The sequence below is a fragment of the Rhinatrema bivittatum genome, chromosome 4 (assembly GCF_901001135.1).
Source record: "Rhinatrema bivittatum chromosome 4, aRhiBiv1.1, whole genome shotgun sequence".
NCBI classification, from domain to species: Eukaryota; Metazoa; Chordata; class Amphibia; order Gymnophiona; family Rhinatrematidae; genus Rhinatrema; species Rhinatrema bivittatum.
In genome coordinates this window covers 121966790-121980336 of record NC_042618.1, presented here as the reverse complement: position 1 = coordinate 121980336, position 13547 = coordinate 121966790, and the positions used below count along the sequence as shown (strand labels likewise).

Sequence of the window (13547 nt, the reverse complement as noted above, 5' to 3'; positions counted from 1 at the left end):
TAGTCATTCCCATGCGATACAGAAAGCAAAATGTGCAGCAAAGCCGCACATTTTAATTTCGGCCAGCACCAGGAAAGTGTACAGAAAAGCAGAAAAAATTGCTTTTCTGTACATAGCGATATTAAGTCTGAGGCCCCAAAAAAAAAAAAAAAAATCTGCCCGTGGGTTGGAAGACGGACACTCAATTTTGCCGTCGTCCGTTTTCTGAACCCGTGGCTGTTAGCGGGTTCGAGAACAGACGCCGGTAAAATTGAGCGTCGGCTGTCAAACCTGCTGACAGCTGCCGCTTCTGTCAAAAAGGAGGTGCTGGGGACGCGCTAGTGTCCCTAGCGCCTCCTTTTACCGCGGGCCTTCATTTGCATGCAGGCCGATACTGAATCGCGCGCCCAGGACACTGGCCTGTGCGTGCGTCGGAAGAGTGGGCGCTCGCCGGCTTTCCCGCGCTTCTTTCTGTATCGGCCCGTAAGTAAATATCTGCTGGAAGTGCACAGGATGTGCACAGAGGCAGGGGGTCAGGTGGAAGGAAGGCAAGAATCTTCCAGATCCCTGGGTCATCTTCTGTGTCAAGGAGTGCCACGCGCCTCTCTGACAGACAAGGGGGGCTACATTCCCTCAAGGGCCCGGTAATGAGGAGAGGTAATAAATAGCCTGGCTCTCCTGAGACATGGGCCGTTTGAGATTTCACTGTAAGAAATTGGTTGGAGCTGAGATCTTCTCGAGGGATCCCAGAAGGGAGCAGCCAAGAATGACACTGGGGATTTTCCACTTAAATCTCTAGATGCCTAAGGAGGAAAAGGGAGAGAGTCTGCTCAGAAGCTGCAGGTTACCCCTGGAGTTACTAGGGTAAGGACTCTGCTGGATTAGGACCCTACACTGAGCCAGAGGGTACCTGCCTTGGGCTTGGAGAATCTGGAAGACACTTCTGACGGGTTTTTCCTGTAGCTGAACAGAAGTTCCAGTAAGTAACCAACTATCTGGTGGAGGAGTGGAAGAAAATACTAGCCTGGTTTTGCAACAGGGGACAAGGGAGGGAGAAGTAACAAAGTTACTGGAGACCTTGTGTTGCTACACCAAGAAACCATCTTTATAAGGGGAGTTTGTGAAGAGAGGACTAAAGCTTTCTTTTAACTGTGATTTCATTTAAGTTGTACTTTTGCCTGCATCTACTTGACTGTCACTAAGTTTAACGTCAAAGATTCTGAATTAAACTATCTTTTCTTTGGAGCACAGTTGGAGACTAGAGAGTATTTCATTTGGATGGAATTGTTCTCTGCCAGTCACTGGCCCTGCAGGAACCCTATCCCCAGCTCTCCGCCCTGGAGAACTATCTTCCCACCTCGGGGTTGTGAATACCAAGCACCCTGAAAAAGGGGGGATTACACATCTTTACTATGCAAATAATATGTAGACATTAAAGAGTCTGTCTGTCTATTCTCTTTTTTTTTTTTTTTTGTAGGTAAACAAGAAAGCATGTAAATTTGACTTCATTAAGAAGAATGTCCAAACATACAGCTCTAACATTAGCTGCTGCCACAGTGGTGGGGACTGCAATGGGTTGCCTTGTTCTGTGGAATGTGGTCAGACATCGGAAAGGGTGGCTGAGCCTTGTTGGGAAGCAAAGAACAGCTGGCAAAGGACCAGATGGTGAGAAAGGGAAGATAGCCGAGGATAGCGAGGCACTTCTCTTTTATGCTGCTCCTGCCACCTCAGTCGTGGAAAAGGCATTTGGATCTGAGGTGGTGATTGTTTCTCAGCCAGAGGAATGGGAGAGAGTTAGGCCTCTGCTGGAGGAGGAGCTGCAGGAGTACCCTGTCCTTGGAATGGACTGTGAGTGGGTAAGTGCGACTAGGGAAGACAGAGTTAAGAGTCAAAGTATGGTTTTCATATTACTTCCTATAATATTTTTTATTGATGTGAGAAGCTGAGAAAAAAACCCTATTCCCTGTACGTACCCAGATCAGTCCAGACAGTGAGTTGAGCCTCCTTTCCAGCAGATGGAGAAAAACTCAAAAGGTATCCTATATCAGCACAGTGCTCCCCCTGTGTCCCTTCAGTATTTCTCTGTCTCCAGCAGATGCAGATAGCAGAACCTGTGGTTCCCTTTCTTTGTAGCAGTTTTTGGTTTGCGGAAGTTCTTCATCCTCCTTCTCTAGTTATAAAGGATCAAGCAAGTATTGGTTTAATTCCCAGTGTTTAATAAGTAAAAAAAAAAAAAAAGAAGAAAGTTTTAGTCATCAGGAGCAGCTTTGTTCTGACTCCTCGTTCTTGCTTGGGCCTAGGGGGGTCCTGTCCCCTTGATTTATTCAGCCTAGGACCCTTTATCCCGGTGGCCTCTTGCCTGGCTCTGGGGTGATACTGGTGGTCCAGTCCCTACCCCATTGAGACCCCTGAGAAGTTTCATGCCTCGGGTCTCTTGTTGTCAGAGAAGTAAAATTCCTCTGTCACTTTAAGCTGTCTGAGAAAAAAAAAAAAAAGGAAAGATTTTTACTTTTTATTAATCAGTACCCTGTCCAAGGACCAGCAGCTTACGGGGGAAGGAGCGGTGAGCAGTTTTCTCTCTCTCCCGTTCGCAGCAGCCAGGCACAGAAGAACATTGCTGTTCCCGCGGCAACTCCTCACCCCCCCCCCCCCCCCTCCCGATGCCTCGATCGCCATTTTGTATCGACATATGGAGAGCCGGCCTGCTGCAAATATTGAGCCTGTTTCTTTGCCGGATGGGGGAAGGGATTCTGTAGTTCCTCAATCCCCTCCGGATTTAAGCGCTGTGGACTCTCTGGATTTGATCCTGGACCCTCAGGACGATATCCCCCCTCCTCCAATTCCAGGGAAAGCCCCTTCTCATTTTACTACTGATTTTGTTCTTTTATTACACAGAGCTTATGTCGCTAGTTTGCTGCAGCAGGAGGATTCCCCCCCCCCCCCCCCAAAGTCCCCCCACCTGTGAAGGTTCCTATAGGCCCTCCACCTGCAAAGGTGCCTAGGGTATCTACAGACCAGGGACCCAAGCTCCCAGATTCCCAGGGTACTAATCGGGTTCGGACCACACCAGGGGCGCAAAACCTGCCGGATCCTCCTACCCCACCTCCTCAGCTCCCGGAGCCTGATCCGGATGCAGATCCTTTAACTCAGAATCCACCGGTCGAAGGGGACGATCCGCGGGACTTACGCCTGTTCCAACGGGAGGAGCTGGACCAGCTCATCCCTTTTTGTTCTAGCCGAGTTGGGCATAGATGCCCCTCCAGCGGAAGCCGCTAGTACCCTGGTTTCCAGCAACGTGGACCCTGTCCCAGCAGGACTGAGAGCCCCTCCACGTAGTGTCCCTTTTCATCCTATGCTAATGCAGTTACTTCTCCGGGACCGGGAAGCTCCGGAATTCGGCTTACGAGTGGGCAGAGCAATGGACAAGCTCCATCCCCTCCCGGACCACTGCCTAGAGATGCTCAAGGTCCCTAAGGCGGATGCTTCAGTTTCCGCTGTCACAAAGAGAACCACCATCCCGGTGGTTGGAGCGACGGCTTTGAAGGACCTTAAAAAAACCTTAATATGCCAGTCCACTGAGGGTTTGTAAGCTCATGTATCAACCAGCACTAAAGGGAAAGATGATGCTATTCTACCACCTCTTTAATCTGAATTTACTTTAGTTACTATAAGGCTACTATGTAGTTGTTTACACCATTCCAAGATGCTTATTTCTGCTTTAATTTTATGTTTTAGGTGTCCTTAGAAGGAAAAGCAAAGCCTGTGTCCCTTCTACAGATAGCCTCTTATAGTGGGCTTTGTATCTTGGTTCGTTTATCCAGGCTGGTCAACAGTGTACAGACTGTCCCAAAGACTTTACTGGACATTTTGGTGGATGACAACATTTTGAAAGTTGGAGTTGGATGTTGGGAAGATGCCTGTAAGCTGCTTCAGGACTATGGCCTGACTGTTAAAGGGAACATGGATCTTCGATACCTGGCTATGAGATACAGGTCTGTAAACATAAACCTAGAAACATTCACGGTCTGTCCTGATTTTCATTACTTTCTCTGTTTTTGAACCCATTGGGTTTAATCCATAACCTTCCCCATTCTGCTGCTGCCTGGATTTGTAAATTTGTCTTCACAGTCATCCTTGATGGGAGTCATACACCAAGTCATTTGTAATAGAAACACCCGAATGCTGCCTTTGAGCTTTTATTTAGGTAATTCTTCTCAAGTTTTATCTCTACTCTTGATGATAAACTTTTTGCAAACCATAATCTACTTATTAATATGAGTTCAGAATCATTTTATTATTCTAATTCTTGGATGTTCCTCTCAGAACAGTCCAGATGCCAAAATAATGGCCTGGACCAGCAGAGAGAGAGAGACAAACAATTTGTGTGATAAAAGACATCCTCTTAGATAAATCTCTAGCTCTGCTCTTCCACCTCAGTTTTAGTTCTTTCTCCAGCACAGGTACAAGCAGCTTAGCATCAAAAGCTCTTACCCTTTTCTGCTTATGGGAAGATCCCTGCAAGTAGTGCAGTGATAGGGCAAGTCTTCACGAGGATTCGCAGCTTACATATCAACTCAACGCAGAAAGCCTGGGCAATAGTTGGGCTTCCTTTCTGATGCTTGCTTAAGGAGGCAGCATTGAACCTGTTAGGTGCCTGGAAGTGATGCAATTGACACTAGGGATGTACATTAATTTAAGATGAAATTGACAATTGTCTATTTCGTTGGAACCACTAAACAAAAGAAAAAAAACCCGACAATTTTTATATTTTGAGTTTCGTATTAGTGTGTGCTAAATGGACTTAGTGTGTACTTACCACAAAATTAGGAAAAATGAAAAAAAGAACCATTTTAAAAACAAAAGCCAGCAAAAATACAACCCGAAATGAAAATGACACAAAACAAATCCCCACTGTACACCCCTAATTGGCACACAACAGAGTCGGGGGAAGGGTGACTAGCAAAAAAAAAAAAATGCAGCTGCCATTCATGAGAGCCAGAAGCATGAAGGCACATCCTAATGGCTTGCTAAAGACAATTATCAAGCATTGAAACAAATACTAAGCACCTGGAGGAGTCCATGTCAGAAACAGATTGGCATATTGATCAGGAAGGGTGGAAAAAATATCTTCGGATTCTCAGGAAGAGGACTTAAGGGAGAAAGAGACCAGTTCCCATCAAGAAATATCCCTATTTAAAACAGAGTATGGGAAGTGTAGTTAGAGATGGTATTAAAGTATTATCTTGTGCAGCAACCTGCTAAGAAAATGGCTGTGTCCGTGAGTCAATACTTCAGCACCAAAGAAGAAAAATGGTACCTTCCTTGTGCATGAGGAGGTTAAAATATAATTGTAGGGGCAATTTTCAAAACCATGTAGGCAGGTGCTGAGTCCATAGGTGATTTTGCACCAATTCTGAAATATAAAACAGGAAATGCTTACCCTTTAAATATTGCTCAGGGAAAAAAGGTCCCCACGGAGATTTGCACCTCTCCTTTTTTTTTTTCTATGGGTATACTTTCTGACCAGAACAATGCGCATAGTTTTTGAAAAATCAAAACCACGAGAATTGTTGCCTTCCCAGACCTAAGCCTGTCCTGGGAGCTTGTCCACAAAAATGCAGGTAAAAGTAAGTGTGTTGCAGAAAAATGTGCCTACTTTTCTCTGCATTCAGGATGGGCAATTTTCACCTATCCCTTTTACCTGGAAAATAACTTCCTTCTCTGTAGGTGAATGGAAGATGCTGGACAGAAAATATTTTTCTCCATAACTTATTCTCTATACTATATTCAGTATAAGAAGGTGAAATAAGGTGACTGTATGTCCTTAAGATGGATGCACTAGTAGCAAATTTATCTAAAAGAAACTACTGTACTATTAGTAGGGGCTGCAGTACTTTAAAGAACCATTAAACAGAAAAATAGAAGCATTTTTCAAAGATGTTTGAAATGTTTCAGGCCTTTTTGACTGACAATTTCTGCATTGCCCTAGTTAAGCAGGTATCTATTTTTGTAAGGCAGACCTATTTAAATTGATAATTTTCAGCTCTAAGAGCAGTAGCATGATAGAACCTTGATGCTAGAAGTAAGAGAAAATGTAGCAACCACATCAGCTAGAAGAGCCCTATTGCTGGGGGAATGGTCAGCAAATGTTCATTCAAAAGCGCATCTGGTGGGTCTCCCATTTAAAGGGGCTTTACTTTTTGGGGAAACATAGAAAAGTGAGGAATTGGAAAGAATGTTAAAAATTTTTGAAACAGTCTGACACATTTGCACAAATTTAAAAGGTGTAAATTGCATTCATCATTTTAATAGCAAAAAAGTATTTGAGAAGATATTTTAGCCCCCCTCCACTCCTTGGAAGCATCTATTGGGAAGAGAGAGCTCAGAGGCAAGCTTTTCATAGTTGCTCTTCCATACAAAGAAGGGAGCAAGGAAATATATTTTTATGGATGAGTAAGTATATAACAGGAAGCCATGGAACCATCTCCTACAAGTTGAACTATAGGAGCAAGACTAGTGGGCTCCAGGGCGAAGCCAACAAATGGATGTTCCCTGTATGTTACCGGATCAGTCCAGACTCCTGGGTTTATTCATCCCAGCCAGCAGATGGAGACAGAGAAAAGCCTTGCTGACATTGCTTGATAAGCCCTGGTGCCAACTGCAGTAGTTCGGTATTTCTCTGTCTCCAGCAGATGGCTGGTGCATAGTTCTTATTTTACCATTTTTTTTCTAGCCTTTCTTTTTTCGGGTGAGCCTTCCTCCCAGGGGGCTGGTTCCTTTTTGGAACCCTTCTCTGTTCGGTTGAGGTGGACCAGCTGAGGTCCAAATTGTTCCGTAGGGTGTAAATCTGCTGGTCCAGATCCCTCCCCTCACGAGGCCAGTTTTGCGGCTTTCAGCCCTTTTTTTCCTTCTTCAGGGGTTTTTCTCCTTATTGCTTAGTGGTTGATCTCAGCTGGACAGCTCCTTTCATCTCTAGGAGAGGAACTTCCCTGCTATTTTTTGTTAAAGTTTAAAAAAAAAAAAAAATTAAAAAAAAAAATAAATAAAGAGGAGGAAGACAGGCTTAGTGGTAAGGCTCTGGGGCGACTCTCCCTCCCGTTGTTCGTACCAGTTCATTTGATTTTATTTTCTCTCTTTGATTATTTTTTGTTTTTTTTTTGTTTCTGTTCTATTTCCTTGGCTTGCTGCGCGTGTGGGGCACTCCCAGCGCGTCTCGGTCAGGCCGGCCTCTGTTCTGTTCTGGGTGCATTTCGGGGGGGGGGGGGGTTGGGGGGAAGGGCCCTCCCTCCTTCCCTCCCTCTCTCTTCCCGGGAGTCTCTAAATGTCGGCACTTTAATAAGCGTGCAGCTGCTGCGGTCGGGCCGATTTTTAAATGCACTGCTGACTCCGGGTCTGCCTGCTCCCTCGTGGCGGGAGAGGCAGCCATTTTGGTGCCGGATTCACGCACACCGCCATTTTTGGAAGGAGAGGGGGATCTTTCTCTGCGGCTCTCCCCGGTCCATCCAGGCCCCCCTCCCCCTCCCCCCCCCGAGGGGCAGGGGCTCTCCAGAGGCGCTAGTCAGCAGATCCCTTTGCCTCAGGGGCCTGGGGGAGACCAGGTCCCGATTTTTACCTCCGGGTTCGCGCCCCTTCTCCCCTGACTTTATTCTCCTGTTTCACCAGGCCTATATGGCGCAGCAGGAAGGTTTAGGGTGCCCACAGTTGCCTCTGGCACCTAGGGGTCCATGCCTGCAGACTCTGGGAGCCGAGTCAGGGTCCACGCGGTCGAGTGACTCGGGGGTCCAGCTTTTCCCCAGTCTGGGGGGGGGGGGGCGCGACAAGGGGCTTGGAGATCCCGGTCCCTCCGGCAGGGGCAGCAACAGTGTCGACAGCACAGGACCTGGCATCCCCAGACTTGGATCAGGGAGATGACATGGGGATTCCTTCGGTGGAAGAGGGTGATGACTCCCAATATTCTCCGTTTGTTCCGGAGGGAGGAGTTGGACCCTCTGCTTCCTCAAGTTCTTGAGCTTCATTTGAAAGCTCCTCAGGAGGTTCCGGAGATGGATGGGGTAGACCCTGTCCTTGATAGCCTTAGGGCTCCTCCTTCCACCTTTCCTTATCATAGGTCGGTGCGGCAGTTGGTTGAACGTGAGTGGGATTCCCCAGACTCAGGCTTTTGAGGGTGGGTAGAGCGATATCTAAACTCTACCCCTTGCCAGAGCAAACCTTGGAGCTTTTTGCGCTTCTGAAGGTGGATGCGGCAGTTTCCGTGGTCACTAAGAAAACTACTATTCCAGTGGTGGGGGCCGCAGCACTTAAGGATGTTCAGGATCGGAAGTTGGAGCTTCATCTCACGAGGATATTTGAGGGAGTGGCCTTGGGGCTGCGAGCCGCCATTTGCTCCGGCTTTATGCAAAGAGCATGTTTGCGCTGGGTTCAGAGTTTTCAGGATGGGCAAACGCTACCTGGATCCGACACGTGTAATGCAGATCGCGTGGAGGCTTTGGTCGCATATGTAGCTGATGCTCTTTATGATTTGGTGCGTTCGCTGTTGCGAATTATGAGTTCTGCGGTGGCGGCTCGACATTTGCTGTGGCTCCGTCACTGGTCTGCGGATGTATCTTCTAAGGCCCAGTTAGTTCCTTGCCCTTCAAGGGTCATCTGTTGTTTTGGGGAGCAGTGGATAAAGCAGTTGAGCGAAATGAAGGTACACAAGTTGCCGGAGGACAAGCCTAGGAATCATCAGGTTTTTCAGTCCTGGTCGCGTTTTAGGTATGGCAGATGATCTTGTCCTTCTAGAGGTCACAGTCCCAGAAACCCTTTCAACCTCGGGTTTTGAATTGGGTCACAGTCCCAGAAACCCTTTCAACCTCGGGGTTTGAATTGGGATCAGTCCTTTAGTGGCGGCCGAAGACCTTTCGGGGCCCCCACGGCTGGGGGACCCGCTGGAGTCAAGACCTCCCAATGAAGCAAGGCCGGTTCACTCCGCCGTTCCCTATATAGGGGGCCGTTTGGCAGAGTTTTATGGGGAATGGACAAGGTTACGCAGGATCAGTGGGTCCTCTCAGTGATAAAAGATGGTTACGCGTTAGAGTTTGCATGTCCCGTTTGCGAAGCGTTGCGCGGTTCAGGAAACTTTGCGCAGGTTGCGCGAGTTGGGGGCGGTGATGCCAGTGCCTCCACACGAGCAGGGCAGGGGTCGTTACTCCATCTACTCCGTGGTGCCGAAAAAGGAGGGTACGTTTTGACTCATTCTGGATCTCAATTCGGTCAACGCGTCCTTAAAGATACCGCACTTCCGAATGGAGACTTTATGTTCAGTGATTGCGGCGGTGTGCTCTCGGGAGCTTTTCTCTTCCCTGATTCTGACTGAGGCGTATCTACATATTCCCATTCGTCCAGATCATCAGCGTTTTCTGAGGTTCACAGTGCTGGGTCAACATTTCCAATTTCAGGTTCTCCCCTTCGGACTGGCCACGGCTCCTCGCACGTTCACCAAGGTGTAATGGTGGTGGTGACGATAGCTCTTCAGCATGAGGGGGTGCTGGTGCACCCTTATCCCGACGATTGGCTATTTCGGGAGAAATCGTTGGACAGATGCCGTTCTTCGGTTCAGAAAGTTATTCGTCTGCTAGAGTCTCTCGACTGGGTGATCAATCGGGCGAAGAGTCATTTGGAGCCATCCCAGACACTAGACTATCTCGGGGCTTGTTTTGACATGAGGCAAGGCAAAATGTTTCTCACAGAGGAGAGAATGATCAAGCTACAGTCACAAGTTCGCCGCTTATTGGCATTGAGGGTGCCCCGAGCCTGGGAGTTTTTTTCAGGTTCTGGGTTCGATGGCCTCAACACTGGAATTGGTGCTGTGGGCCTTCGCGCATATGTGCCCACTTCAGAGGGCCCTGTTGGAGAGGTGGAATCCTCTGTTGCATGCTTTTCATTTCCCGGTCTTGCTGGATGCGTCGGCATGGAGCAGCCTCTTGTGGTGGCTACAGTCGTCCAATCTACAGCGTGGTGTCAGTCTCGAGGTTCCGGATTAGGTGGTTCTCACTACCGATGCCAATCTCTCTTGGGGGGGCGGTCTGCGAGCGGCAGTCGTCCCAGGGCACTTGGTCGGCGGTAGAAGCCTCGTGGCCTATCAATCAGTTGGAGACCAGGGTGGTGCGGCTGGCACTTTGAGCCTTCCTCCCCCTCGTTCATGGTTGTTTGGTCAGGGTTCTGTCGGACAATGCCACGACGGTAGCTTACATCAATTGTCAGGGCAGCACCAAGAGCCAGGGGGTGGCCCTGGAAGCTCAGGAGCTGTTTCTCTTTGCGGAACTGTACTTGGTTCAGTTCGCTGTGTTTGGGTGGGCGTCGACAACATCCAGGCCTATTTTCTTAGTCGTCAGAGCTTCGATTCAGGCGAGTGGGAATTGGCGGATTCCGCAATGCGGCTCATCCGGAAGAGGTGGGGTTGTCGTCTTGTCGATTTTGATGGCGACTCGGCTCAATGCGAAAGCTCCTCGGTTTTTCGGCCGAGGGGGTCAACGCTCTGGTAGTGCCTTGGCCTCGGGGGATCTTGCTTTATGTTTTTCCTCCGTGGCCTCTAGTTGGCAAGGTGTTGCGCTGCATAGAAAAACACCCCGGGAAGGTGATCCTAGTATCTCCAGAGTGGCCGTGTCAACCGTGGTTCGCAGATCTCGTCAATCTAGCAGTGGACTGTCCGCTGCGCCTCAGCCATCTTCCGGATCTTCTCCATCGGGGTCCCATATTTTCCGACTGTTGCGTCCATCAGTCCTAGACGGCTTCACCCCATTTGCCTCACTTTGTTCACGGCTCCTCCCGCTTATCTTGGGAAAATGGCTACCGCCACGTCTGCACGCTGCCCTCTCCGGCGTCCCCGGAACAGCTATAGAGCTGCCTCCTGCCATGCTCCTCCCAAGGACATACTAGGGTGCGTGCACACGCTACCCTCATCTTTATTCCAACATTGGCACGAACCTCGGGGGCGTTCCCCTCATGTGTCGTCACGCCATCCGGATATTTAGCCTGCCTTTACTTGCTAGCTCGTTGAGTTAGCAACGATTGATCTCGGACGGTCAATGCTACTCTGACGCTTCCTTGCTGCCGCTGGAAGCTTTCTCTCTGCCCTTCGGGGTACTGACTAATCTGGGTACCCACTCCTCGGGGGCCCTCTGCTTTATTTCAGATGCCTTACAGGGATCAGGTACTTGCTCCTCAAGGGCCTGCTCTCCCTGCCTCTGTGCTAGTACCATCTACTTCAGCCTGGTAGAATCGCATACCTACAGCTACCATCTTGTGAGTAATCTATCAGTCTGTCTCATCTACAGCATTGCCTTGCGGAGAAACCTACACCAGAATTCTCTTATACCAACGGGGTGAGAAGGGTCCCCACTGCTGAGGGTCCCGAGACTGCTGCATCCAGACTACCTCACTACTGCCATCTCTGGTGGTATACATCAAGCTGTACAGTAAAAGATCTAATTCTGTGTTTGTGCGTCCTGAATCTAGCCCAGTACTGTGGCTCCCCACGGGGCCCCTCCCCGTGGGCGGGTTATCTGCCATAGTACCCAAGAATCCACCCAAACACCTCTTAACCATAACACCGACCAGGCAGATCGCTTTTGTCTAGCGGCTTGGCTTTTGAGAGACGTTGCTTAAGGTGGAGAGGATATCCAGAGCCGGTGATCACTACGCTTTTGCAGGCTAGGCGGCAGTCTACTTCCTCTCTTATGTTCGGGTTTGGAAAGTGAGGCTTAGTGTACCGACCGAGGGATACAGGCGGTTCGTGCCTCGGTTTCTCACATCTCCTCTTTCCTATAAGAGGGTTTGGCTAAAGGCCTTGCTTTTAATTCTCTTCGGCAACAGGTAGTGGCTTTTGCCTGCTTGCAAGGGAATATTGAGGGGTACTCTTTATCTTCTCATCCGGATGTACAGAGGTTTCTGCGGGGAGTTAAGAATTTGCGTCTTCCAGTGCAGAAGGTCTGTCCCCCCCTGAACCTTAATCTAGTTCTGCAAGTATTGTGTGATGCTCCATTTGAGCCAATTCAGAGAGCGATCCTTAAGGATCTGACTCTCAAGGTTGTGTTCTTGGTGGCCATCTGTTTCACCAAGAGGATTTCTGAATTGCAGGCCTTGTCTTGCAGGGACCCGTTCCTTCAAATATCTGATTCTGGAGTCACGTTGCGTACGGTTCCTTCCTTTGTCCCGAAGGTGGTCTCTGCCTTTCATGTTAATCAGACTATCGAGCTTCCAGCTTTTACAGAGTTGCATGATTCTGTGCAGCATGCTCGGGAGCTTAAGCTGTTGGATGTCCGCAGGGCCTTGCTTCGCTATCTCAAGGTTATTAATGATTTCAGGAGGTCTGATTATCTTTTTGTATTATGGAGCGGATCAAAGAAGGGTACCCATGCCTCCAAAGCAACAATTGCCAGGTGGCTCAAGGAAGCTATTGGTTCGGCGTATGTTCTCAAAGGCCGTCAAGTCCCTGAGGGTTTGCGGGCCCATTCGACTCAGGCGGCTTCATGGGCGGAGACTCAGTTGGTGTCTCCACGGGAGATTTGCAGGGCAGCGACTTGGAAATCGCTGCTTACTTTTGCCCGGCATTACCGTTTTGGATTTGGGAATTTCTGATTCCCGGTCTTTTGGTGAAGGTGTCTTGCGAGCGGGACTCTCCAGGTCCCGCCCTGTCTAGGAAGCTTTGGTACATCCCAGGAGTCTGGACTGATCCGGGTACGTACAGGGAAAAGAAAATTGGTTCTTACTTGCTAATTTTCGTTCCTGTAGTACCAACGGATCAGTCCAGAACCCACCCGGGTTGGAGGGGGAGAGTCTTCCGCTCCGCTTTAATCCTTTCAGCATACTTATGTTCTTGGTTTGTTCATAACTTGCTGAGTTTTTTGCAAGTTTTTATTCAGTTTTTTGCACATGTTTTCAGCTTCGGTACAGATTAATACTGAACTACTGCAGGTGGCACCAGGGCTTATCAAGCAGTGTCAGCGAGGCTTTTCTCTGTCTCCATCTACTGGCAGGGATGAATAAACCCAGGGGTCTGGACTGATCCATTGGTACTACAGGAACAAAAATTAGCAGGTAAGAACCAATTTTCTTTTATAAGTAACAAAATTGGGCTATGTCTTAAGAATTCAAAAAGGTCTCAAGAAACATTTCTGAATACTCCTTCATCCAAGGATCCAATGAAGATGTTATCAATGTACAAAATTATTTCACAGTTGCTTCAAACAAGAGTTGTTGTGCTCATTCCTCAGCTGAAAGAAAATATAAGAATATATTCCATCATGTTGCTGGTCTCTAAAACTCCAGGACACTTCAGAGCAATATTGAACCTCCAAATTTATTAATCAGTATTTGAAAATAAAGCACTTTTAAATTGAAATCTTTAAAAACAATAATATTTAAAAAAGGAATATGCTCAATTGATTTTAAGAATAATTATTTGCATATCTCCAACAGTTTCTTGGTTTTGAGGGTTGTTATACTGTTTGCTGATGGATGAATATTTTATTTATTTATTTAAAACATTTCTATACCGGCCTTCATGAATGGGATTCATATCAGGCCGG

The 13547-nt window shown here is 48.1% G+C and overlaps 1 protein-coding gene across 2 annotated transcripts in view; it reads left to right on the top strand.

Moving 5' to 3' along the window:
* Window positions 1-13547, top strand: part of LOC115090102 (exonuclease 3'-5' domain-containing protein 2-like) — a gene marked incomplete at its 3' end in the record, with an annotated part of 66164 nt that overhangs the window by 7418 nt on the left and 45199 nt on the right. The window contains 2 exon segments of one of the 2 annotated variants that reach the window (XM_029598803.1): window positions 1457-1835; window positions 3715-3971. In XM_029598803.1, coding sequence (XP_029454663.1) covers window positions 1497-1835; window positions 3715-3971 — 596 coding nt within the window. 2 annotated transcript variants of the gene reach the window in all.